The sequence below is a fragment of the Hyla sarda genome, chromosome 1 (assembly GCF_029499605.1).
Source record: "Hyla sarda isolate aHylSar1 chromosome 1, aHylSar1.hap1, whole genome shotgun sequence".
NCBI lineage: Eukaryota > Metazoa > Chordata > Amphibia > Anura > Hylidae > Hyla > Hyla sarda.
Window position 1 is genome coordinate 29,010,472 of NC_079189.1, and position 27,204 is coordinate 29,037,675.

Genomic DNA, 27,204 nt, shown 5'->3' on the forward strand with positions numbered 1-27,204 from the left:
GGTCGAGATAGGAGGCCGGGATAGGAGGTCGGGATAGGAGGGCGGGATAGGAGGGTGGGATAGGAGGGCAGGATAGGAGGTCGGGATAGGAGGACGGGATAGGAGGTCGGGATAGGAGGTCAGGATAGGAGGTCGGGATAGGAGGATGGGATAGGAGGACGGGATAGGAGGATGGGATAGGAGGTCGGGATAGGAGGACGGGATAGGAGGTCGGGATAGGAGGTCGGGATATGGCAACAATATATGAGGACGGGATATGAAGTCAAAAGCTTCCTCCTTTGTTTATTTTTCTCCGCAACAAGGATAAGGAAGGAAAAACCGTCCTCAAATTTTGTGAAGTTCTTCTGAATTTCTAGTCTTGTCCTCTGCGGATACTGGACCTGCGGCCTCCATAAAGGGGACCGTACCATCATTACTGTTTCTGGACAAACACAAGTTTACTCTTCTGACACAGAATGTTTAATGCGCCTTTGAAATCTTTGAACGTTCCGCGCCTGAGTTTTCTGTTCTGTCCCTTGGTAGATTTTTTCCGCTCATCTTTGTAGAGCACCAAATAGGACTAAATATTCTTTTCAACATATGAAAAAAAAAAACGCTATAATTACGTGAACTCCCGAATGAATCTTTCACCCGCCTGATCTCGCAGTACTGCAGTCATTTTGGCAGACATTGGGTTTTTGTGGTAATGAAGTTACTCGTTGTGTTTTAAGTTCATACGAAATGTGCCACATAGAGGCGAGTTATGAATTCTCTCTACAAGAGCCAACATTACTCGTAACCTTTCCTTCAACTCGCTTTCATCTGCAGCAATTGCTGAAAACACTTAACTGGGGAAATCTCTGGACTGAGAAATTGATTCTGACAGCACAAAGACCAGAGCAACGTAGGGAGGTGTAGAAGGAGGGGAGCCAAAAGTTCACAGCCGAAGCGGGAAACTCTGGGGGGGGGCTCAAACTTCCTAGGCCGGCAAAGTTGTTAATGAGATGCACAACGTGATCCACATGGTAAAAAGAAAACGGGGTGTATATTGTGTCGGGTCAGTGTAAAATAAGGATTCCAAAAAATTTTCAGACAAAAGTAAAAAATTTACCTGTGTAGGGTCATATACGAGAAGCCATATATGCAGTGCACCCCAAATGTGCTACGTTATCAGCAGGTTTCTATTGAAAACAATCTGCAGTGATTGGGTGCAACTTGGCGCAACTATTCTGCAGGAAGAAGGAAAATGCAATCCAGCAAGGTGGAATGAGAGGCTTTATTCAGGACCTATAAAAGACAGGCAATGGGATCCGTTCCCATAGATACAGGACATAGATACTCTGTTAGGCATCTTATATATCAGCAGTATTATACCCTATACGATTTACTTGTGACAAAAGCGGGACATTAGGAGAGCAAAAATGTGATGTGGTTATATTTTGTTGTTGGCCCCCATACTGCCTCATATATAGTTGTAGAAAGACAAAAGCAGGAAAGGTGCGCACCTAGTGCAAGTCATCTTAAATGGTAGAACAGGTGTAAAGGTGAAATGGATGGCACCATACCTGGATGTGTTATGCTGAGAGCATAACATCTAGGTTCGCTTGAGTAGTGGGAGAACGCAGCCTTGTCCCTCCGGCGAAACCATGCTAGGTTGCCGGTATGTGGCAAGTAGAAAGAAGACCAGAGAACAATTCTGGATCAGAGGCAAAAAACAGGACTTTTTCATAAGGCACTGGATTTACAATGTTCTGGTAGATAAAACATGATCATTATTGCATGCAAGGCTGAAAATGGAGCGTTTCCAGCCCGTATATGCCTGATGAAGAGCCCTAATGGGTTATGTCTGATGAAGAGCCCTAATGGTATATGTCTGATGAAGAGCCCTAATGGTATATGTCTGATGAAGAGCCCTAATGGTATATGTCGGATGAAGAGCCCTAATGGTATAGGTCTGATGAAGAGCCCTAATGGTATATGTCTGGTGAAGAGCCCTAATGGTATATATCTGATGAAGAGCCCTAATGGTATATATCTGATGAAGAGCCCTAATGGTATATGCCTGATGAAGAGCCCTAATGGTATATATCCGATGAAGAGCCCTAATGGTATATGTCTGATGAAGAGCCCTAATGGTATATGCCTGATGAAGAGCCCTAATGGTATATGCCTGATGAAGAGCCCTAATGGTATATGTCTGATGAAGAGCCCTAACGGTATATGCCTGATGAAGAGCCCTAATGGTATATGCCTGATGAAGAGCCCTAATGGTATATGCCTGATGAAGAGCCCTAATGGTATATGCCTGATGAAGAGCCCTAATGGTATATGTCTGATGAAGAGTCCTAATGGTATATATCTGATGAAGAGCCCTAATGGTATATATCTGATGAAGAGCCCTAATGGTATATGTCTTATGAAGAGCCCTAATGGTATATGTCTTATGAAGAGCCCTAATGGTATATGTCTGATGAAGAGCCCTAATGGTATATGTCGGATGAAGAGCCCTAATGGTATTTGCCTGATGAAGAGCCCTAATGGTATATGCCTGATGAAGAGCCCTAATGGTATATATCTGATGAAGAGCCCTAATGGTATATGTCTGATGAAGAGCCCTAATGGTATACTCCTGATGAAGAGCCCTAATGGTATATTTCTGATGAAGAGCCCTAATGGTATATATCTGATGAAGAGCCCTTAATGGTATATGTCTTATGAAGAGCCCTAATGGTATATGTCTTATGAAGAGCCCTAATGGTATATGTCTTATGCAGAGCCCTAATGGTATATATCTGATGAAGAGCCCTAATGGTATATGTCTTATGAAGAGCCCTAATGGTATATGTCTTATGAAGAGCCCTAATGGTATATGTCTTATGAAGAGCCCTAATGGTATATGTCTTATGAAGAGCCCTAATGGTATATGTCTGATGAAGAGCCCTAATGGTATATGTCGGATGAAGAGCCCTAATGGTATATATCTGATAAAGAGCCCTAATGGTATATTCCTGATGAAGAGCCCTAATGGTATATTTCTGATGAAGAGCCCTAATGGTATATGTCTGATAAAGAACCCTAATGGTATATGCCTGATGAAGAGCCCTAATGGTATATGTCTGATGAAGAGCCCTAATGGTATAATCCTGATGAAGAGCCCTAATGGTATATTTCTGATGAAGAGCCCTAATGGTATATGTCTGATGAAGAGCCCTAATGGTATAATCCTGATGAAGAGCCCTAAAGGTATATGTCTGATGAAGAGCCCTAATGGTATATGCCTGATGAAGAGCCCTAATGGTATATGTCTGATGAAGAGCCCTAATGGTATATGTCTGATGAAGAGCCCTAATGGTATATGTCGGATGAAGAGCCCTAATGGTATATGTCTGATGAAGAGCCCTAATGGTATATGTCGGATGAAGAGCCCTAATGGTATATGTCTGATGAAGAGCCCTAATGGTATATGTCTGGTGAAGAGCCCTAATAGTATATATCTGATGAAGAGCCCTAATGGTATATATCTGATGAAGAGCCCTAATGGTATATGCCTGATGAAGAGCCCTAATGGTATATATCTGATGAAGAGCCCTAATGGTATATGTCTGATGAAGAGCCCTAATGGTATATGCCTGATGAAGAGCCCTAATGGTATATGCCTGATGAAGAGCCCTAATGGTATATGTCTGATGAAGAGCCCTAATGGTATATGCCTGATGAAGAGCCCTAATGGTATATGCCTGATGAAGAGCCCTAATGGTATATGCCTGATGAAGAGCCCTAATGGTATATGCCTGATGAAGAGCCCTAATGGTATATGTCTGATGAAGAGCCCTAATGGTATATATCTGATGAAGAGCCCTAATGGTATATATCTGATGAAGAGCCCTAATGGTATATGTCTGATGAAGAGCCCTAATGGTATATGTCTTATGAAGAGCCCTAATGGTATATGTCTGATGAAGAGCCCTAATGGTATATGTCGGATGAAGAGCCCTAATGGTATATGCCTGATGAAGAGCCCTAATGGTATATGCCTGATGAAGAGCCCTAATGGTATATATCTGATGAACAGCCCTAATGGTATATGTCTGATGAAGAGCCCTAATGGTATACTCCTGATGAAGAGCCCTAATGGTATATTTCTGATGAAGAGCCCTAATGGTATATATCTGATGAAGAGCCCTTAATGGTATATGTCTTATGAAGAGCCCTATTGGTATATGTCTGATGAAGAGCCCTAATGGTATAATCCTGATGAAGAGCCCTAATGGTATATTTCTGATGAAGAGCCCTAATGGTATATGTCTGATGAAGAGCCCTAATGGTATAATCCTGATGAAGAGCCCTAAAGGTATATGTCTGATGAAGAGCCCTAATGGTATATGCCTGATGAAGAGCCCTAATGGTATATGTCTGATGAAGAGCCCTAATGGTATATGTCTGATGAAGAGCCCTAATGGTATATGTCGGATGAAGAGCCCTAATGGTATATGTCTGATGAAGAGCCCTAATGGTATATGTCGGATGAAGAGCCCTAATGGTATATGTCTGATGAAGAGCCCTAATGGTATATGTCTGGTGAAGAGCCCTAATAGTATATATCTGATGAAGAGCCCTAATGGTATATATCTGATGAAGAGCCCTAATGGTATATGCCTGATGAAGAGCCCTAATGGTATATATCTGATGAAGAGCCCTAATGGTATATGTCTGATGAAGAGCCCTAATGGTATATGCCTGATGAAGAGCCCTAATGGTATATGCCTGATGAAGAGCCCTAATGGTATATGTCTGATGAAGAGCCCTAATGGTATATGCCTGATGAAGAGCCCTAATGGTATATGCCTGATGAAGAGCCCTAATGGTATATGCCTGATGAAGAGCCCTAATGGTATATGCCTGATGAAGAGCCCTAATGGTATATGTCTGATGAAGAGCCCTAATGGTATATATCTGATGAAGAGCCCTAATGGTATATATCTGATGAAGAGCCCTGATGGTATATGTCTGATGAAGAGCCCTAATGGTATATGTCTTATGAAGAGCCCTAATGGTATATGTCTGATGAAGAGCCCTAATGGTATATGTCGGATGAAGAGCCCTAATGGTATATGCCTGATGAAGAGCCCTAATGGTATATGCCTGATGAAGAGCCCTAATGGTATATATCTGATGAACAGCCCTAATGGTATATGTCTGATGAAGAGCCCTAATGGTATACTCCTGATGAAGAGCCCTAATGGTATATTTCTGATGAAGAGCCCTAATGGTATATATCTGATGAAGAGCCCTAATGGTATATGTCTTATGAAGAGCCCTAATGGTATATGTCTTATGAAGAGCCCTAATGGTATATGTCTTATGAAGAGCCCTAATGGTATATATCTGATGAAGAGCCCTAATGGTATATGTCTTATGAAGAGCCCTAATGGTATATGTCTTATGAAGAGCCCTAATGGTATATGTCTTATGAAGAGCCCTAATGGTATATGTCTTATGAAGAGCCCTAATGGTATATGTCTGATGAAGAGCCCTAATGGTATATGTCGGATGAAGAGCCCTAATGGTATATGTCTGATAAAGAGCCCTAATGGTATATTCCTGATGAAGAGCCCTAATGGTATATTTCTGATGAAGAGCCCTAATGGTATATGTCTGATAAAGAACCCTAATGGTATATGCCTGATGAAGAGCCCTAATGGTATATGTCTGATGAAGAGCCCTAATGGTATAATCCTGATGAAGAGCTCTAAAGGTATATGTCTGATGAAGAGCCCTAATGGTATATGCCTGATGAAGAGCCCTAATGGTATATGTCTGATGAAGAGCCCTAATGGTATATGCCTGATGAAGAGCCCTAATGGTATATGTTTGATGAAGAGCCCTAATGGTATATGCCTGATGAAGAGCCCTAATGGTATATGTCTGATGAAGAGCCCTAATGGTATATGTCTGATGAAGAGCCCTAATGGTATATGCCTGATGAAGAGCCCTAATGGTATATGCCTGATGAAGAGCCCTGTCAGAGCTGGAAATGCTCCATTTTAAGCCTTGCATCCTTCTCCAATAATGATCATGGAGATTTATCAAAACTTGTATAAAGGAGGAGTTGTGCAGTTGCCCATAGCAACCAATCAGGTTGCTTCTTTCATTTCTAAAGACCCATTTCAAAAATGAAAGAAGCGATCTGATTGGTTGCTATGGGCAACTGCACCACTCTTCCTCCACACAGGTTTTGATAAATCTCCCCAAATGTGAATCCAGCGCTTTATGAAAAAGTTAAATTTTTTGCCTCTGTCCCATATATAGTTGTAGGCCCCTATACTGCCCCCAATTATAGTTATGCCCAATACTGCCACAATTTATAGTTGTAGGCCCCTATACTGCCCCCATATATAGTTGTAGGCCCCTATACTGCCCCCAATTATAGTTATGCCCAATACTGCCACAATTTATAGTTGTAGGCCCCTATACTGCCCCCATATATAATTGTAGGTCCCTATGCTGCCCCCATATATAGTTGTAGGTCCCTATGCTGCTCCCATATATAGTTGTAGGTCCCTATGTTGCTCCCATATCTAGTTGTAGGTCCCTATGCTGCCCCCATATATAGTTGTAGGTCCCTATGCTGCTCCCATATATAGTTGTAGGTCCCTATGCTGCCCCCATATATAGTTGTAGGCCCCTATACTGCCCCCATATATAATTGTAGGTCCCTATGCTGCCCCCATATATAGTTGTAGGTCCCTATGCTGCTCCCATATATAGTTGTAGGTCCCTATGTTGCTCCCATATCTAGTTGTAGGTCCCTATGCTGCCCCCATATATAGTTGTAGGTCCCTATGCTGCTCCCATATATAGTTGTAGGTCCCTATGCTGCTCCCATATATAGTTGTAGGTCCCTATGCTTCTCCCATATATAGTTGTAGGTCCCTATGCTGCTCCCATATATAGTTTTAGGTCCCTGTACTGCCCCTATATATAGTTGTAGGTCCCTATGTTGCTCCCATATATAGTTGTAGGTCCATATGTTGCTCCCATATCTAGTTGTAGGTCCCTATGCTGCCCCCATATATAGTTGTAGGTCCCTATGCTGCTCCCATATATAGTTGTAGGTCCCTATGCTTCTCCCATATATCGTTGTAGGTCCCTATGCTGCTCCCATATATAGTTGTAGACCCCTATGTTGCTCCCATATATAGTTGTAGGTCCCTATGTTGCTCCCATATATAGTTGTAGGTCCCTATGTTGCTCCCATATATAGTTGTAGGTCCCTATGCTGCTCCCATATAGTTATATACCCCAATACTGCCCCCATATATAGTTGTAGGCCCCTGTACTGCCCCCATATATAGTTGTAGGTCCCTGTACTGCCCCTATATATAGTTGTAGGCACCTATACTGCTCCCATATATAGTTGTAGGCCCCTATACTGCTCCCATATATAGTTGTAGGTCCCTATGCTGCTCCCATATGTAGTTGTAGGCCCCTATGTTGCTCCCATATATAGTTGTAGGTCCCTATGTTGCTCCCATATGTAGTTGTAGGTCCCTATGCTGCTTCCATATATAATTGTAGGTCCCTATGCTGCTCCCATATAGTTATATACCCCAATACTGCCTCCATATATAGTTGTAGGCCTCTTTACTTCCCCCATATATAGTTGTAGGCCTCTTTACTGCCCCCATATATAGTTGGAGGCCTCTTTACTGCTCCCATATATAGTTGGAGGCCTCTTTACTGCCCCCATATATAGTTGGAGGCCTCTTTACTGCTCCCATATATAGTTGGAGGCCTCTTTACTGCCCCCATATATAGTTGTAGGCCTCTTTACTTCCCCCATATATAGTTGGAGGCCTCTTTACTGCTCCCATATATAGTTGTAGGCCTCTTTACTGCCCCCATATATAGTTGGAGGCCTCTTTACTGCCCCCATATACAGTTGTAGGTCCCTGTACTGCCCCTATATATAGTTGCTGCTCCCATCTATAGTTATAGACCCCTATACTGCCTCCATATATAGTTGTAGGCCTCTTTACTGCCCCCATATATAGTTGTAAGCCTCTTTACTGCCCCCATATATAGTTGTAGGCCCCTATACTGCCCCCATATATAGTTTTATACCCCAATACTGCCTCCATATATAGCTGTAAGCCTCTTTACTGCCCCCATATATAGTTGTAGGTCCCTGTACTGCCCCTATATATAGTTTCTGCTCCCATCTATAGTTATAGACCTCTATACTGCCTCCATATATAGTTGTAGGTCCCTGTATATAGTTGCTGCTCCCATCTATAGTTATAGACCCCTATACTGCCCCCATATATAGTTGTAGGTCCCTGTATATAGTTTCTGCTCCCATCTATAGTTATAGACCCCTATACTGCCCCCATATATAGTTGTAGGCCTCTTTACTGCCCCCATATATAGTTGTAGGCCTCTTTACTGCCCCCATATATAGTTATAGACCCCTATACTGCCCCCATATATAGTTGTAGGCCTCTTTACTGCCCCCATGTATAGTTGTAGGCCTCTTTACTGCCCCTATATATAGTTGCTGCTCCCATCTATAGTTATAGACCCCTATACTGCCTCCATATATAGCTGTAGGCCCCTATATATTATATATATAAATGTAGACCCCCACCACCATTGTGGAGACCACCAATATAGATCCATAAGTCTGAGCTCTGTGACGAAGCTTTCATTGGCAATGACTGCCCCACCATGACTTTCTTCTACAGTTTTCTCGTTGAGACTTTCCACCTGTTAATGATTATCTGTATTATCTGTGCAGTTCACTTGTGGTTACCAGACCCCGGGCAGTGTTGTAGCAGAGGACGTATCGTTATATTCATCTCCAGGGTCATTGGGAGAAAAACATTTCACAGTCTGTTCAGTCACCGATGAGTATGGAGCGATCCTTAGATGGACGTTGGGCCCCCCTGGCCTCATAGGCAATGCATCAGGATTCATTGCGTTTAAAGGACACCTCCGAACAAAAATGGACAAAATAAAGTTACAGTAAGCTTCAACATCACCCACTCCCCTCAAAAGATTTGGAGCATGGGCGGAGCTTAGTGACGTCTCCATCCAGCAGAGAACAGCAGCGGTGATGTCACTATGCTCCGCCCATGCTCCAAGCCGGGCCTGAAGTTACCGGAGAAGATTACTGGAGAATGACTGCACGGAACGGGACAAGGTAAGTACCGTTGTCATTAGTGTCACCTGCACTACCTGTGTTTACCGACAGGTTAGTGCAGGTAACACTGGTGACAGATTTCCTTTAATCCTTCCTGTACTTATCAGCTGCTATATACCACAGAGGAAGTTGTATAGTTCTTTTCTGTCTGACCACAGTGCTCTCTGCTGACACCTCTGTCTGTGTCAGGAACTTTCCAGGGTAGGAGGAAATCCCTATAGCAAACCTCTCCTGCTCAGGACAGTTCCTGACATGGACAGAGGTGGCAGCAGAGAGCACTGTGGTCAGACAGAAAACAACTACACAACTTCCCGTGGAGCACACAGCAGCTCATAAGTACTTTTAAGATTAAGATTTTTTACACTGAAGTTATTTACAAATCTGTATAACTTTCTGGCACCTGTTGATTTGAAAACATTTTTTTTCCCACCGGTGTACCCCTCTAAAGCCTATATTATGCTCCAGAGCTGCATTCACAATTCTTCAAGCGTCAAAGCCAAAATGTTTACATTCCCTGTTTGCCCCGAGTTTATAGTCATTACCTGTGTACCAGGATCTGGACTAATGAACTGTTCTACAACATAATAGGAACACAGCTAAGATATTGGGGGTCTGATGACAAGGCTTGTTGACTATTTATAACAGACTGGTGAGTGCAGCTCTGGAGTATAACTCAGGATTTAAAGTCCCCGGAAAAAGTGTCCTCTTGGAGGCACGATGGAAAGCATGGATTCCCTTCAAAGGGGTACACCGGAAGAAAGAAAAAAAACGTTCAAATCAACTGGTGCCAGAAAATATACAGATTTGTAAATTACAAATATAATTCTTAATCCTTCCAGTACTTATCAGCTGCTGTACACTCCAGAGGAAGTTGTGTAGTTCTTTCCAGTTTGACCACAGTGCTCTCTGCTGACACCTCTGTCCATGTCAGGAACTGTCCAGAGCAGGAGACATTTGCTATACGAATTTTCTCCTGCTGTGATCAAATGTCTTACAGGAGTACTCCGCTGCTGATTTCCAAAACTGCTCCGAACGCTGGAGCCGGCTCTGGGAGCTTGTGACGTCATAGCCCCGCTCCCTCATGATGTCACGCCCCACCCCCCTCCCCCCCTCAATGCACTTCTATGGGAGGGGGCATGACCACTGCAGGAGCAAATTCCCATAGCAAATGTCTCCTGCTCTGGACAGTTCCTGACATGGACAGAGGTGTCAGCAGAGAGCACTGTGGTCAAACTGGAAAGAACTACACAAATTCCTCTGGAGTATACAGCAGCTGATAAGTACTGAAAGGATTAAGACATCACGAGCTGCCGGATCCAGCGTTCGGATCAGTTTGTTCCAAACGCTGAGCAGCGGAGTACCCCTTCTTCCCTACAAATATTGGAGCAGTCAGCGACGAACATGGTGAAAGGTTTCACCAGAACACTGCCACAATGGAAAAACAGTATCAGGGTTACTGGAGTCCAATAATGCTGGCTGACTTTTATTGGACATTGCAACAAAATGAACCCCCTTGCTCAATAAACTCATGTACAGGCCCATCTGAATTTTGCCAATTAAAGGGGTATTCCAGGAAAAAGCTTTTTTTTATATATCAACTGGTTCCAGAAAGTTAAACAGATTTGTAAATTACTTCTATTAAAAAATCTTAATCCTTTCAGTACTTATGAGCTTCTGAAGTTAAGGTTGTTCTTTTCTGTCTAAGTCCTCTCTGATGACACGTGTCTCGGGAAACGCCCAGTTTAGAAGCAAATTCCCATAGCAAACCTCTTCTAAACTGGGCGGTTTGTAAATTACCTCTTCTAAACTGGGCGATTTGTAAATTACTTCTATTAAAAAATCTTCATCCTTTCAGTACTTATGAGCTTCTGAAGTTGAGTTGTTCTTTTCCATTTAAGTTCTCTCTGATGACACGTGTCTCGGGAACCACCCAGTTTAGAAGCAAATCCCCATAGCAAACCTATTCTACTCTGTGCAGTTCCCGAGACAAGCAGAGATGTCAGCAGAGAGCACTGTTGCCAGACAGAAAACAACAACTCAACTACAGCAGCTGATAATTATTGAAAGGATTAAGATTTTTTAATAGAAGTAATTTACAAATCTGTTTAACTTTCTGGAGCCAGTTGATATATATAAAAAAAAGTTTTTTCCTGGATAACCCCTTTAACATATCAATGATTCAGATGTTCATTGGCAAACTGCAGACAGGCTTGTACATCAGCTTTCTTTCGCAGGGGAACCTTCACGGTATAGTGTGTTACCTACTCTTTTCTTGGTGACTATGGTCCCAGCTGCTTTGAGGTCATTGACAAGATCCTCTAGTTGTAACTCTGGGCTGATTCCTCACCGTTCGCATGATCATTGAAACTCCACGAGGTGAGATCTTACATGGAGCCCCCGACCGAGGGAGACGGACAATTATTTTGTGTTTCTTCCATTTGCGAATAATTGCACCGACTGTTGTAAATGTGTCACCAATTGGCTTAGCGATGGTCTTGTAGCCCATTCCAGCCTTATGTAGATCTACAATCTTGTCCCTGACATCCTTGGACAGCTCTTTGGTCTTGGCCATGGTGAAGAGTTTGGAATCTGATAATTGATTGTTTCTGTGGACATGTGTCTTTAGTACAGGTAACAAACTGAGATTAGGAGCACTTCTTTTTAAGAGAGTGCTCCTAATCTCAGTTCGTTCCCTGTATAACAGACACCTGGGAGCCAGATATAGGTTCACTGAGTAAAATGCAGATCAATTCATAACTCATGTGAAATGTGTTTTTCTGGATTTCTTTGTAGTTATTCTGTTTCTCAATGTTCTAATAAACCGACCAAAGTCAAAGACTGATCATTTCTTTGTCAGTGGCCAAACATACATTTTTGCTCCATTGTATGTTAAAGGAGTATTCCGGCTTTATACATTCTATCCCCAATCCAAAGGATAGGGGATAAGATGTATGATTGCATGGGTCCCGCTGCTGGGGACTCCCGCGATCTCGGTGCAGCCCCCCGGCATTCTGTGCTGGGCGCTGCCTCCGAGACAGGAAAGTGATGTCACGGCCACGCCCCCTTGTGATGTCACACCACTCCCCTCCATTGAGGTCTATGGTAGGGGGCGTGACTGCCGTCACACCCCCTCCCATAGACCTCAATGGAGGGGCGTGAAAAGTTTGTTTTGTTTTCTTTGTTGGTTTTTTACCGCTGGATTACGGTCCTACATCTATTTGATAACAGGGTGGGATTCTAAAGGGTATGTTCCATATTGCAATAGGTAGATAGACAAACAGACATATGCCATGTTCTCAGCAGTACCCAGTATGTCTAACCAAGGGTTCTCTTCTCTTGCAGTGCCGTTGAGTGTCATCACACATCTTCCTCTCTGCGGCCATGGCAAAATTAGAGTCCAGAACTGTCCTGAGCGACACAGTCTACCAGAGCCAAGAGTCTTTTCACTCTTTCGCCAGCCGTTCTTCAGACTCTCCCTCCCAGGGCACTATGGGCAGTGTGGGCAGCGGGGTTGCCAACGATCAAGAATTTGCAATGAAGAGCGTGGGAACCAGAACTCAGAACAGCATCAAGCAGAACGACAGCTTCAGAAATGGCTACTCCAACCGATACTCGGGGGATGAGAAGAGCTACAAGACGGAGAAAAACTCCATGTATATAAATGAGCAACGCAAGAGCGAAAAGGTGAGACATCATGAGGTGAGAAATCATATTTTATTGGGGACAATAGTGTAATAGAATAGGGGATCGTGCCCCCCGACTGCTGCTTTCTAGAAACAGTGCCACTTTTGTATACAGGCTGTGCCTGGTATTCCACCTCATCCCCATTTACCTAAATGTTGGAATACCAGGCACAGTCTATAGAGTAGGGGGTGACCCTTTACAGACCCTTTACCTCAGACAACCTCTTTCGCTATTTTACTTTAATCTTAGCTCAAAAAAATTTAAGTTGTTTGCATGATTATTTTATGTAGGTGGATTATTCTCTAGAAGTTGCATACATAAGTTAAATATATGTATTTGACAGTCTTTGACAGGTGTTCCTGCTCCCATATGGCACCCTACACTATTGCAGTAAAGAAGCATGGACAGTAAGCCAGGGATGTTTTATGCATGCCTGGCTTACTGTTAAAAAATTATCTGGGGCTTTGACCCAGGGAATCTATACTGCACTCCATGGTAAGATAGCACTAAGTTAAAGCTCCCATGGATTACTGTGGCATGAGGCATAGATTCCTTAAAATCGGCGCCGATCGTCCGGCCCAAGGAATCTATTTACAGTAATCTTTGGCTTACTGTTTTGTAAATGGAACAGGGGACTGTTAAATTCTGATTCAAACATGAAGTTTCCATAGTGGCTCTGCGTGCTGGCCTCCTACAGTACACAGCTCTGCACAAACTGCTTAGCGTGCATACTGTAGCCAGCGCTCAAGATGTTGTGTTAGTGCGCTGTGGCACAAAGATGTTGCACCCTTGCAAAGTCATTGGCGCTTGTGACATCTTTGGCGCTGGCTACTAATAGGATAGCCAACGCATCATTTCAAGGAAAACTCCATGCAAAATTGATTGTCATAGCCCCCTCATGACGTCACGCCCCACCCCCTCAATGCAAGTCTATGGAAGGGGGCGTGATGGCTGTCACACCCCCTCCCATAGACTTGAATTGAGGGGGTGGGGTGTGACATCATGAGGGGGCGTGGCTATGACGTCACAAGCTCCCGGCGCTCGCCCCAGCGTTCGGAACAGTTTGTTCCAATCGTTGAGCAGCGGAGTACCCCTTTAACATTATGGTAGATATCATCTCTAGATGTAAGAAATAAATTATCCTTTTATTAAAAATGTTCAGAGCCAGTTCTGCCATTTGGCACACTGTGCAGAGATCTCATGCCGTGTTAGTGATGTCATCAGGGGTCAGCAGATGTATTTTTTGTATTATTTTATAAATTAACGAGTCCCAATGAAGCACCACAGAAACTGTTTGGCTAGGTTCACACTAAGGAATTTTTGCCTAGAATTCCATTTCGGAAATTCCAGTGCAGAAGAATGTCTGCTGTCAATGGGATTCCACTGCACAGTTTACATTACGGAATAGCTGCCGCTAAAAGAATGAACTCAGTCATTCTTTATGTGAAATCCTTGCGGAAGATGGGGCCGGGCGTCTATGGGGCCGGGCAAACAATGGGGCCGGGCAAACTCAGAATCTCAAACCAAAATTTTTCAAGCTGAAAGTTCCTCAGTGTGAACCTAGCCTTACAGTTTAGATAAAATTAGTTCTGCTATATCTGTGTACGTGGCAAAAATACATTTCATGTAATGTAATATCCAAGGTGATGTTCTAGAAATTGAAGGGATGTTCTGGGTTTATATGATTGATAGCCTATCCTTAGAATAGCCAATCAATTACTGATCGGTTGGGTGTCAACACTGGGCACCAGACGTGTAACTTGTAGCTTGTGGGCCCCGATGCAAAATCTTCAACAGGCCCTCATGTGCCAAATATAATACTGGTCTCTTATGGGGCAGATGTGATTTGGGGCCCCCTTAGGCACCAGTGCCCCGGTGTGACTGCTACCTCTCCACTCCCTATAGCTAAGCCCCTGCTGGTCACCACCAACAATCACCTACTTGGCGCCCTCATGATGGGTCAATGGGGCTGAGCTGCAGTAACACAGTGCCACCACTGCACATTGAATGGAAACAACTTTTTCCAGCCCCATTCCCTATGTCTGGCGGGCACCCACTGGCTTCCCGACAATCAGTGATTAACCCCTTAAGGACTCAGGGTTTTTCCGTTTTTGCACTTTCGTTTTTTCCTCCTTACCTTTTAAAAATCATAACCCTTTCAATTTTCCACCTAAAAATCCATATTATGGCTTATTTTTTGCGTCGCCAATTCTACTTTGCAGTGACATTAGTCATTTTACCCAAAAATGCACAGCGAAACGGAAAAAAAAATGATTGTGCGACAAAATCAAAGAAAAAACGCCATTTTGTAACTTTTGGGGGCTTCCGTTTCTACGCAGTGCATATTTCGGTAAAAATTACACATTATCATTATTCTGTAGGTCCAAACGGTTAAAATGATACCCTACTTATATAGGTTTGATTTTGTCGCACTTCTGGAAAAAATCATAACTACATGCAGGAAAATTTATACGTTTAAAAATGTCATCTTCTGACCCCTATAACGTTTTTATTTTTCCACGTACAGGGTGGTATGAGGACTAATTTTTTGCGCCGTGATCTGAAGGTTTTATTGGTATGATTTTTGTTTTGATCGGACTTTTTGATCACTTTTTATAAATTTTTTAATGGTATAAAAAGTGACCAAAATACGGTTTTTTGGACTTTGGAATTTTTTTGCGCGTACGCCATTGACCGTGCGGTTTAATTAATGATATATTTTTATAGTTCGGACATTTACGCACGCGGCGATACCACATATGTTTTTTTTTTTTTTTTTTTACACTGTTTTATTTTTTTTATGGGAAAAGGGGGGTGATTCAAACTTTTATTAGGGAAGGGGTTAAATTACCTTTATTAACAATTTTTTTTACATTTTTTTTTTGCAGTGTTATAGGTCCCATAGGGACCTATAACACTGCACACACTGATCATTGTTATCCCATAGGGACCTATAACACTGCACACACTGATCTTCTACACAGATCACAGGCGTGTATTAACACGCCTGTGATCAGTGTTATCGGCGCTTGACTGCTCCTGCCTGGATCTCAGGCACGGAGCAGTCATTCGCCGATCGGACACCGAGGAGGCAGGTAAGGGCCCTGACGGTGTCCGGTCAGCTGTTCGGGACGCCGCGATTTCACCGCGGCGGTCCCGAACAGCCCGACTGAGCAGCCGGGTCACTTTCCCTTTCACTTTAGAAGCGGCGGTCATCTTTGACCGCTGCTTCTAAAGGGTTAATACCACACATTGCCACAATCGGCGATGTGTGGTATTAGCCGTGGGTCCCGGCCGTTGATGAGCGCCGGGCGTAAATATACGCCCTGCGTCGTTAAGGGGTTAATAAGTCATATTAGCCCAGACAACCCCTTTAAAGGGGTACTCCTGTGGAAACAAATTTTTTTTCATATCAACTGGCTCCAGAAAGTTAGACAGATTTGTAAATTACTTCTATTAAAAAATCTTAATCCTTCCAGTACTTATCAGCTGCTGTATACTACAGAGGAAGTTCTTTTCTTTTTGAATTTCTTTTCTGTCTGACTACAGTACTCTCTGTTGACACAGGAACTGTCCAGAGCAGGAGCAAATCCCCATAGCCAACCTCTCCTGCTCCAGACAGTTCCTGTGTCAACAGAGAGTACTGTAGTCAGACAGAAAAGAAATTCAAAAAGAAAAGAACTTCCTCTGTAGTATACAGCACCTGATAAGTACTGGAAGGATTAAGATTATTTAATAGAAGTTATTTACAAATCTGTTTAACTTTCTGGCACCAGTTGATTTGAAAAAAAAAAATAGTTTTCCACCGGAGTACCCCTTTAAACATGATGGCTTATTTTTTTGCCAGGCATTCAATGTACCAACCCTCAGGACCATCAACAAAATGAAGGTACCATAGTGATAGAATGCATGTACATCTCACCCCATAAACAACCCACCCTCGGTTATGTTATGTCTTACATCACGATTTGCCTTTGGGATGCTGACGTACTCATGCACAGAGAGGCAAATTGTGATGTGAACATACCCTATATATAGAAAATCTTCAAACACAGGTACGAGTCTGGCCACTCCCTTCATAATAGGGTAGTGTACACACTGTGTAGGGTTGAGCTGCAATAGCAGGATCGGCACTACTTTGCTGTATGGTGGTGCTCTATCTCATATAATAGTCACATTCCAAAGTATCCAGGGAACAAATCAATCAGTGACAGCTGTTTCCTGCGTTAGCAGGAAACAGCTGTCACTGATTGATTTGTTCCCTGTCTGTCTATCTGCAGCCCCCCCCCCCCCACTGCGTATCTGTTTTATGCACTGAAAATAATATTCTGAATCGGAACGCTGTTCGGGTGAGTGCCGTCTTTCAATTCTTGTTTGGATACCCTAAATATAGAAGAGGCTTGGCTTCTCAACCAGCATCAGGGCCCCATTGTGTTAATTGGTAAAGGGCCTCAGGTTGTCTGGGGCTTGTTAAAGGGGTCCTCCGGTGGAAAACATTTTTTCTTATAAATCAACTGGTGCCAGAAAGTTAAACAGATTTGTAAATGACTTCTATTAAAAAATCCAGTACTTATTGGCTGCTGAATACTACAGAGGAAATTCTTTTCTTTTTGGAACACAGAGCTCTCTGCTGACATCACGAGCACAGTGCTCTCTGCTGACACCTCTGTCCATTTTAGGAACTGTCCAGAGCTGCATATGTTTGCTATGGGGATTTTCTCCTATTCTGGACAGTTCTTAAAATGGACAGAGATGTCAGCAGAGAGCACTGTGGTCATGATGTCAGCAGAGAGCACTGTGTTCCAAAAAGAAAATTATTTCCTCTGTAGTATTCAGCAGCTAATAAGTACTGGAAGGATTAAGATTTTTTAATAGAAGTAATTTACAAATCTGTTTAACTTTCTGGCACCGGTTGATTAAAAAAAAAGTTTTCTACCAGAGTACCCCTTTAAACAGAATAGGGAAGGAGCATGCAGCATATCCACTAGGACATGCAGACACCTTCTACAACTTACTCGTGACTACAGTATTTTGATATCAGAAACAAAGTACATATAACCTCATCCATTGTAAAATATATATTTTTAATATTTAGTGAAAAAAGTTACTTATTGGCCATTTTTTGTTCCTTATTGTGCTTCCAGAGCAATGAGCCTTTGGTGAGACCCTCTGCCTTCAAACCAGTAGTTCCGAAGAATTTCCATTCCATGCAGAACTTGTGTCCACCAGTGAACAACGGAGTCACCGAGAATCGAAAGGGCTCTGGTCATGGGAACAGCAACAGTCCAGCTGGCTTGAAATGCAGCATGGAGAAGACCGGCCACAATAGATCTTCCAACCAGGTGGGAGGTCTGTCTGATTCTGGTCGCAACTCTTTGACCAGCCTACCAACATATGGGACTGGATACAGCCAGCATGTTGGCCCAATGAGCGCGTCAACAAGCCATATAAATCGCATCGGGACTACCTATGTAGAAAAGAATATAGTTGGGTACAATGGAATTTCTACCTCAGATAGTGGACGATCTTCCAGCAAAAGCGCCTCTTCTTTTAGCAGACTCAACCATCTCAACGAGGCCTTGCCTTTCCATTCACCTTCGAGCGATGACATCATCCAAGACCTGGAGGATCGCCTGTGGGAAAAGGAGCAAGAGGTGATACAGATGAAGAGGAACTTAGATAAGAGCGAGGCTGCTATTTTTCAAGTCTTCGAAGAGAAGCAGAAGATCTGGGAACGGGAAATGGAGGACTTGAGACAGAATTACGCCAACAAGCTTCAGCAGGTGTCCAAAAAAGCCCAACGCGCCCAACAAGCGTTACAGCTGCAGATATTCAAGCTCCAGCAAGAAAAGAAAAAGTTTCAAGACGACGTCGGCCAATTGCTACAAGAAAGGGAGGAACTGGAGAAAAAGTGCATGGTGTTTAAGAAAGAACAGTCCGAATTCCTCCCAAAAATTGAGGAAACCAAGTGGGAGGTAAGATGCGAAGATGATATCATCAGAATTTTTATGTAGGTATTTGTTTAACACTTCCCAGGCAAAATTTAACTTTTCCATTTTTAAAACATTTACAATACATTCAAAAATGATATTTTTGGGGGGGTACTGAGTGCAGAATATATATAGACCTTAATGGGGTACTCTGGTGGAAAAAAAAATTTCATATCAACTGGCTCTAGGAAGTTAAACAGATTTTTAAATGACAAATCATGCCATGACTAAGGGTCTATGACATGAAACGCGTCAGCGTGAATGGACCTTTTTCCCATTCTGTATACTGTTGTGATGTCGCTTGATGTGCTCCTTCTATTTGCTTTTCCCAATGGAATTTTAAAGGATCCAATAAATTCTTGTTTTAATGGTGCTGGCTCTTTTACCTGTTCATGAGATTTTTTAATTAAAAATATCTTAATCCTTCCAGTACTTATCAGCTGCTGTATGCAATAGAGGAAGTTGATTTTCTGTCTGACCACAGTGCTCTATGCTGACACCTCTGTCCATTTTAGGAATTGTCTAGAGTAGAAGCAAATCCCCATAGCAAACCTATCCTGGTCCAGACAGCTCCTGACTTGGACAGAGGTGTCAGCAGAGAGCACTGTGGTCAGACAGAAAAGAACGACTCGACTTCCTCTGTAGCACACAGCAGCTGATAAGTACTGGAAGGATTAAGATTTTTTTTTATATAAATAATTTACAAATCTGTCTAACTTTCTGCCTATCCCCAGGATGAGCATCAATGTCTGATTGGCATGATCAGCTGTTTAGCACAGCGCATACACAGTGAACGACCAGAAGCAGTGTGTGTCTTTTATTGTGTAGTGGTGGTGCCGGGTTAATGCAGTTTAACTCCCATTCACTCTTACCGGAGTGCTGCTGCTGTGACCCATTGCTGTCACTGCACCATGAATGGAGCCAGGAGTTCTGAACAGCTGATCGGCAAGGGAGGGAGATAGTTTTCCAAAACCCACCATCCTGTGGCTAGGCCATCAATGTTAAAGGGGTATTCTGACATCAGGTTAAAAAAAAAAAAAAATGCTGGACAAGCATGAAGTATTATTTACCTGTCTGCCCCAGTTCTGAAACCATCAGGAACCCATTTGTTGTGTGGGTTTACAGTCCTCTCTTCCTAGGGCAGATAGTTAGTCTACTTCCTTGTTGAACAGTTGCTTAGTACCATAATTCCCATAACAAATTGCTTCACTTTAATTCTTCATCACAGCCCTCCCACAGCACTTCTCCAAGTTGAAGAATTAATTCATGTGTGGCAGATTAGTTGTAGACATTTCTGGAACTGTCTGTCATTAAAGGGGGGCAGGGAACAGGGAGTAGTGAGCCCTAACTGTCCCTAAAACCTGTGTCCCTTCCTATTGCCCATCCGCCCTAAAAGAGGACTGACCCTATACTGCGCTAAAGTGCATGGGTGTAAGAGTCAAACAAAACAAAATGTACATGTTGGGAAACAAGTGAGGAACATAACGGGAATACTACAAAGCTACAAACAGATATACCAGGCAGACTATAGAATACTAACAAACAGTTCAAGAACCAGAATCAATATTAAAGGCAGATATGATAATATGAACAAGACTAGATATGAGGATAAGAATACTGTAGACAAAACCATCAGATGCAGGGGATGAACAGGTTAACTGAATGTCAGAACACTAAACGGGTCAGGAAATCAAAAGCACTGTTCACACAGGACTCCAAACAAGGAACACACTGGACACCCCACTCCAAGCATGGAGGTACATCAATACTAAAGCCAAATAGGCTCCTACCTAGCGGGCACACTACTCAGTGTGAACAGGATACTAGTCCAGGAGGAAATACAAGCAAACACAAATGCAGGCACAAGAATAACTGACTCCTAGATAGACGGATTAGCACAAGGCTCAGAACAGGATTCTATCCTAGGAGATCCAGAATCAAACAAGGTCAAAACAGGACTGACGAAACACACAGTGTGAATACAGACTCAGGAAACACAAAGCATATGCAGATCGAACAATAAAAGAATACTATAACACGACAAATCTACTAAAACAAAGCAGGCTAAAATCTAGATATCAGACAGGACAGATAACCATGGTTAAAACTCAGGGTAGGTGTGCTCAGACAGACATAGTGAACATAATGCAAACATGATCAGAGTAACAGGTGTAATAACCAGCCAAGAACAGCACCTGAAGAGGCCTTATATACACTCCCAGTGACAAAGGGCTGGAAGGTTAACTCTTCCCAAACCAGAGAGAATAAAGACTGAAACTGTTCAGACAAACATAATGTCTGAACAGGACCCAAAGCAGAAAAATGAAAAATACAGATAAACAGACATTACACTGTCCTGTTCATCAGAAATATTCTCATTCACCTAAACAGAACAGTTTTTTGTGTTGCAGAAATGTCTACAAAAAATCTACCATGGGTAAATTCACCCTTACACATTCAGTCAGCCGCAGCTGCTGTGTGCATTCCCTGTCTGCTCCTCTGCCTGTGGCAATATGTAGCACAAGGCAGCATGCTGTTATCACACCCCGTGATGTGATGATATTGTAGGGACTGGTCCGAGTTGGTGACATTATTCAGGGGTGTGGCTTGAGCTTAAAGACCCCTTTAAATGTCTGGGAAATGCCATTTATTTGGGCACTGTCATTAAAATTATTCTATTGCATATGACGCAGCAGGTAAAATGAATAAGATTTGTAATTTACTCCCTGTAATTAAAAAAAAAAATGTTATTTCACTTTCATGGCCTTATAAATCTGTCCACTAGGGGTTTCCCTTCTGTCCAGACCGCATTTCACCTGCTCAAAAGCACAGACTTTTGTCTCCTGCTGGACTGGCAGGAGACCAAACTCAGGAATTGCTGTCTGGCCATAGGTAGTGAATAGCACTCGCTCTCTGCCTGTGTATGAAACAGGGAGAGCGAGTGCTGGCATATACTGGCCTGTGTACCTAAGCCATACCCATTTATTTTAGTTAGCAAAAAAGTACCACAGGCAAACTGCAAAATTACAGTATATGCTTGGAAATTGACACAACACAGTCACTTCTATACTATGTTTGGTCCAGTGAAATAAATAGACATGGCTTGGGTACATAGCAGTATATATTGGCATACCGGAGCAAAGGATCAGCAAACTTAGGGCATCTTAAAGGGGTACTCCACCCCTAGACATCTTAACCCCTATCTAAAGGATAGGGGATAAGATGTCTGATCGTGGGGGTCCCGGCACTAGGGACTCCCCCGCAATCTCCCTGCTGCACCTGGCGTTCGTTTAGAGCGTCGAGTGCAGCACCAGAGGCTCGTGACGTCACGGCCGCACCCTGTTCGTGACATCCCGGCCACTCCCCCTCAATGCAAGTCTATGAGAGGGGGCGTGACGACCATCACGCCCCCTCCCATAGAGTTGCATTGAGGGGGCATGGCCGTGACGTCACAAGCGGGGCGTGACCGTGACATCATGAGCCTCCGCCCTGCATCCCAGTCATTCGGCACGGAGCGAAGTTCCTTTGGATAGGGGATAAGATGTCTAGGTGTGGAGTACTGCTTTAACGCAACCACTATTTCAGGTGTCCATATGGGAAACAAGATTGCAGACCTTGCAACCCGTATAGAATTCTAAACAATTGAACATTTTCAACTGGAAAACCAATTGGAAAACAAGGAAGTTGTGTTGCAGTCCAGGGGTTTCCATGATTCCACCACTACTTTTTTTGGAATCAAATATTACTGTGTAGCTGTATACTGCCCAAATGTTTGTTTCATCCCAGAAATGTGTGCTTTTCTTTGCAGGTTTGTCAGAAAGCTGGGGAGATATCACTTTTGAAACAGCAATTGAAAGATGCCCAGGCAGATATTGCCCAGAAACTCAATGAGATAGTTAGCCTTAGAACACAGCTAAAAGAAGTCAAGGCCTTGCTACGGGAGAAAGAGGAGCAGATCGCATCCATTAAAGATTCCTATAGCTCGAAAAGTGTCAGTCTGGAGATCTGCGAGAATGAAATGCAGAGAAAGCAGAGCGAAGCCCAGCACATGAAGGAGAAGCTAAGTCAATGTGAACAGGAGATCGCAGGTCTGAAGGAAACCTTGTCAGATCTCGGTCAGAACCCGTACACCATGGATCTCAGTGAAAAACTGAGGGACACTCTGGCCTGCGAGAGCGATGAGGCCAAGATGAAACGTCAAAACGAGGACAGTGTGGGCACCCTTAAGAAGGATATGGAGAATCTCCAGATGGAGTTGGCTTTGGAGAGACAACAGCGGGAACAGCAGGTGGTGGACTTTGAGGAAGAGCGACGTACGTGGCAAGAAGAGAAAGAAAAAGTCATAAAGTATCAGAAGCAGCTGCAGCTGAACTATGTGGAGATGTATCAGAAAAACCAACAACTGGAGCAAAAGATCAGTGAGGTCACCACAAAGGCCACCACGCCGCCAGCAGAAGACAAGAAGCCTTGGACGCCATCAAGGTTGGAGAGGATAGAGTCCACCGAAATATAAGGACAACTGACTTGAGTGTACACAGCTAGTTACTCACTGTGCATGTGCTACCTACTCCAGCCCATGGTATCAGGAAAAGACCTAACAGAGTCTAACGGGACCATTGACTCCATCCAAGACGACACTGAAGGACTCGATGAGGTGTCTCAAGTGCTTGCTGTAATCTAACTGCAGATGAAACATTTATGGTATACGGTTTGTTATGCCGCCAATGATGCTATATGTCTGTTTTCTTTTCCCTTGCACCTTCACTTCCCTCTGACTGCCGGTTCGGAAAGGTGTGTTACATTGTTGTAATGTACCGCTGGGCAGTCAATGGGAAGTGCAGTGTTGTGACTGTTACCAGTCCTTAATCCTTAAGGACTCATAGAAAAAGAAAAGGTCAAAGTGACTTGGATTCTGAGTTTATTTAGCCATATTGGCTAGCAAAGGAAGTTCTGCTGTGCAGTGAAATCTAGCAACCTTTAATATACTTCCCACCGTTTTAGGCACTGTTTACTGTGAATTATCCCCAAAAAGGTATTTCAAGGGATGGTAGTAAGTGTTCTTTGTTAGCAGGTAGGTTTTTCCTCTAGTATTACATAACAATATGTTTCGTAAGTCTGAACGACTGATAACTTTACTGACCGTGAGATCATTTACCAGTCCGTCTGTTGTCCCCATGAAGGTTGGTGTTAAAGGGGTACTCTGCTTCTCAGCGTTTGGAACAAACTGGAGCCGGTGCCGGGAGCTCGTGACGTCATAGCCCCACCCCCTCAAGGCAAGTCTATTGGAGGGGGCGTGACGGCTGTCACGCCCCCTCCCATAGACTTGCATTGATGGGGTGTGACGTCACGAGGGGCAGGACTATGACATCACGAGCTCCCGACTCCAGCGTTCGGAACAGTTTGTTCCAAACGCTGAGCAGCAGAGTAGCCATTTAAGATTATAACTATTCTAAGAAGGTTTTAAATTTTTTAGGCATTTTTTTGGTTTCCCTGAACATTCTTGTACCCTGGGCTGGACATAAGCCAGAGAAATCTGACATGTATAGCTAGGTGTTTAGGTTTTTTTCTTGAAGAAATAGTCCCTGAAAATTCAGATGATCACAGAGAGTCCCGAGCGATCAGTGCGCACATTTTTTCCCCCGGAGAGATAGATACTGTTTGTAGCTGTTTTCTCTTTGTACGATAATGGATGTTCTAAATGGGACAGGTCAAGTTTAGAAAACCCACAAAATGTAGAAAATGTTAACAAATTTCTGATGTTATAGAGTGGAATCCTTTATTCAGTATCTATAATTCTTGGTGGAATTGAGAGCAGCTGCAAAGAGTGTCTCTTTCTCTCACTCTCTCTCTTTCTCATAGAGGTACCTCTAGGTCAGGATCTGTGTTTTGGGGTGCCCTACTATGCCATATAACAGGTGAATAACATCCTTTAAGGGGTTGCCTCCTCACGGGAAAAACCCTTTACTAGAAACCCCCCCTAAGATAGTAACTTTATTAGTTAATGATTAAAATATACCCCACACAACGTTTAAAATTCCAACAGCTCCAAGGTGGTGTTTCTCTGCAGAGACAATACCACTCTCTCTATAATGGGACACTTATTTAGACCAGGTCAATGCTTATAATCTGTGTGCTTCTACTACAACACACAATTGCACCTGGTGCCGGGTCCCTATTTTTATTATTAAGCCACCTTTATGCACGCTGTATTAAAACACCTAACTACTAGACTCCCCGACGTTTCGCTGACGAATCAGCTTTGTCAAGGGTAGTGAGGCTAATGCGTTCACAAACGCCGTCTGCCTTCTTTTATGATGTACTATTGATGTAATTTCCGTCCTTATTCCACCAATCAGTGTGTCCCACGTAATACATCACATCTCTCGCACAAACTAAAATGACCAAAAGGAGAATTTTACATCCAGACGTATCTTCGCCTGCTTCGCGAGACTCCGGTCACCTGATCTAGTAAAGGGTTTTCCCCGCGAGTGGGCAACCCCTTAAAGGTTGTCAATGATTGATTTGCCCTGTAACCTCCAGGGACATTCTTTTGAATTTGGTATATGACCATATTACAGGTGAAACTCGAAAAATTTGAATATCATGCAAAAGTTCATTTATTTCAGTACTTCAACTCGTCTGCGGAAGGAAGCATGAAGTGCTCCAAAATCTCATAGTAGACGGATGTGTAGACCCTGGACTTAAGGAAGCCCAGTGGACCAACACCAGTAGATGACATGGCTCCCCAAATCATAGTAATTGGGGGGGGCTTTGGGATTTTCATGAGCTGTATCCATAATCATCACAATTATGACAAATCACGGCTTGAACTATCTTGCTTTGCATGTAATGAGTCTATTTAATATATTAATTTCACCTTTTAAGTGGCATTACTGAAAGAAATTCAAATTTTTCAATTTTCACCTGTAAATGGAAGTAACTTTCGGTCACCATTCAACGAGCTATGTTTTGGGGTTTCCATGCCATATTACATAGGGGTACCTATAGGTCACTATCTAAGGAGATATGTTTTGGGGTTTCTGTGCCATGCCATATTATATAGGGATACTTCTAGGTCACTATCTAAGGAGCTATGTTTTGGGGTTTCTGTGCCATGCCATATTATATAGGGGTACTTGTAGGTCACTATCTAAGGAGCTATGTTTTGGGGTTTCTGTGCCATGCCATATTATATAGGGATACTTCTAGGTCACTATCTAAGGAGCTATGTTTTGGGGTTTCCATGCCATATTATATAGGGGTACTTCTAGGGCATCATCTAAGGAGCTATGTTTTGGGGTTTCCATGCCATATTACATAGGGGTACCTCTAGGGCACCATCTAAGGAGCTATGTTTTGGGGTTTCTGTGCCATGCCATATTATATAGAGGTACTTGTAGGTCACTATCTAAGGAGCTATGTTTTGGGGTTTCTGTGCCATGCCATATTATATAGGGGTACTTCTAGGTCACTATCTAATGAGCTATGTTTTGAGGTTTCTGTGCCATGCCATATATTATAGGGGTACTTGTAAGTCACTATCTAAGGAGCTATGTTTTGGGGTTTCCATGCCATATTATATAGGGGTACTTTTAGGTCACTATCTAAGGAGCTATGTTTTGGGGTTTCTGTGCCATGCCATATTATATAGGGGTACTTGTAGGTCACTATCTAAGGAGCTATGTTTTGGGGTGTCATGTCATGCCATATTATATAGGGGTACTTGTAAGTCACTATCTAAGGAGCTATGTTTTGGGGTTTCTGTGCCATGCCATATTATATAGGGGTACTTGTAGGTCACTATCTAAGGAGCTATGTTTTGGGGTGTCATGTCATGCCATATTACACAGAGGTACCTTTAGGTCACCATCCAAAGAGCTATGTTTTAGGGAAGATTGGGTTAGCACAGGCATAGAGTTGTCATCGATGAGTCCTTAGCCAGACATGAATACCCATAGCCTTGTTGTATACCTGGGTTTAGTAGTAGATATCTGAACCATGTATCATTAAAGGGGAACTCCAGCCCTAAGACATCTTATCCCCTATCCAAACGATAGGGGATAAGATGTCTGACCGCGGGGGTCCCGCCAAAGGAGGGACCCCCGCAGTCAGACATCTTATCCCCTATCCTTTGGATAGGGAATAAGATGTCTTAGGGCCGGAGTACCCCTTTAAGTTGGTTCTGGACTAACTTTCGAGACAACATACAGACTGGAAAGACTTTCTCACCACCACAGAGTCCTGCTACATGCTGAGACAGAGTCTGATAAATAAAAATCCCAGGGATAAAACCAAAGAAAAGTGCTGTACAACTTCAGGAATAGATGGCCTCTTCCCTCTTCTTCAGGG

At 43.1% G+C, this 27,204-nt stretch overlaps 1 protein-coding gene across 10 annotated transcripts in view; it reads left to right on the top strand.

Moving 5' to 3' along the window:
- Positions 1-26,886, top strand: part of LZTS3 (leucine zipper tumor suppressor family member 3) — a 169,707-nt gene extending 142,821 nt beyond the window's left edge. For 7 of the 10 annotated variants that reach the window (XM_056553366.1, XM_056553368.1, XM_056553412.1 and 4 more), the window contains 3 exons: positions 12,524-12,880; positions 18,010-18,840; positions 22,664-26,886. In XM_056553366.1, the coding sequence (XP_056409341.1) occupies positions 12,563-12,880; positions 18,010-18,840; positions 22,664-23,368 (1,854 nt within the window). In that variant the 5' untranslated portion in view covers positions 12,524-12,562 and the 3' untranslated portion in view covers positions 23,369-26,886. Of the gene's footprint in view, positions 1-8,780; positions 9,004-12,523; positions 12,881-18,009; positions 18,841-22,663 lie in introns of those variants that run through there. The other 3 variants (XR_008871461.1, XM_056553408.1, XM_056553415.1) reach the window with 3 other exon arrangements.
- The last annotated feature ends 318 nt before the right edge of the window (positions 26,887-27,204 follow it).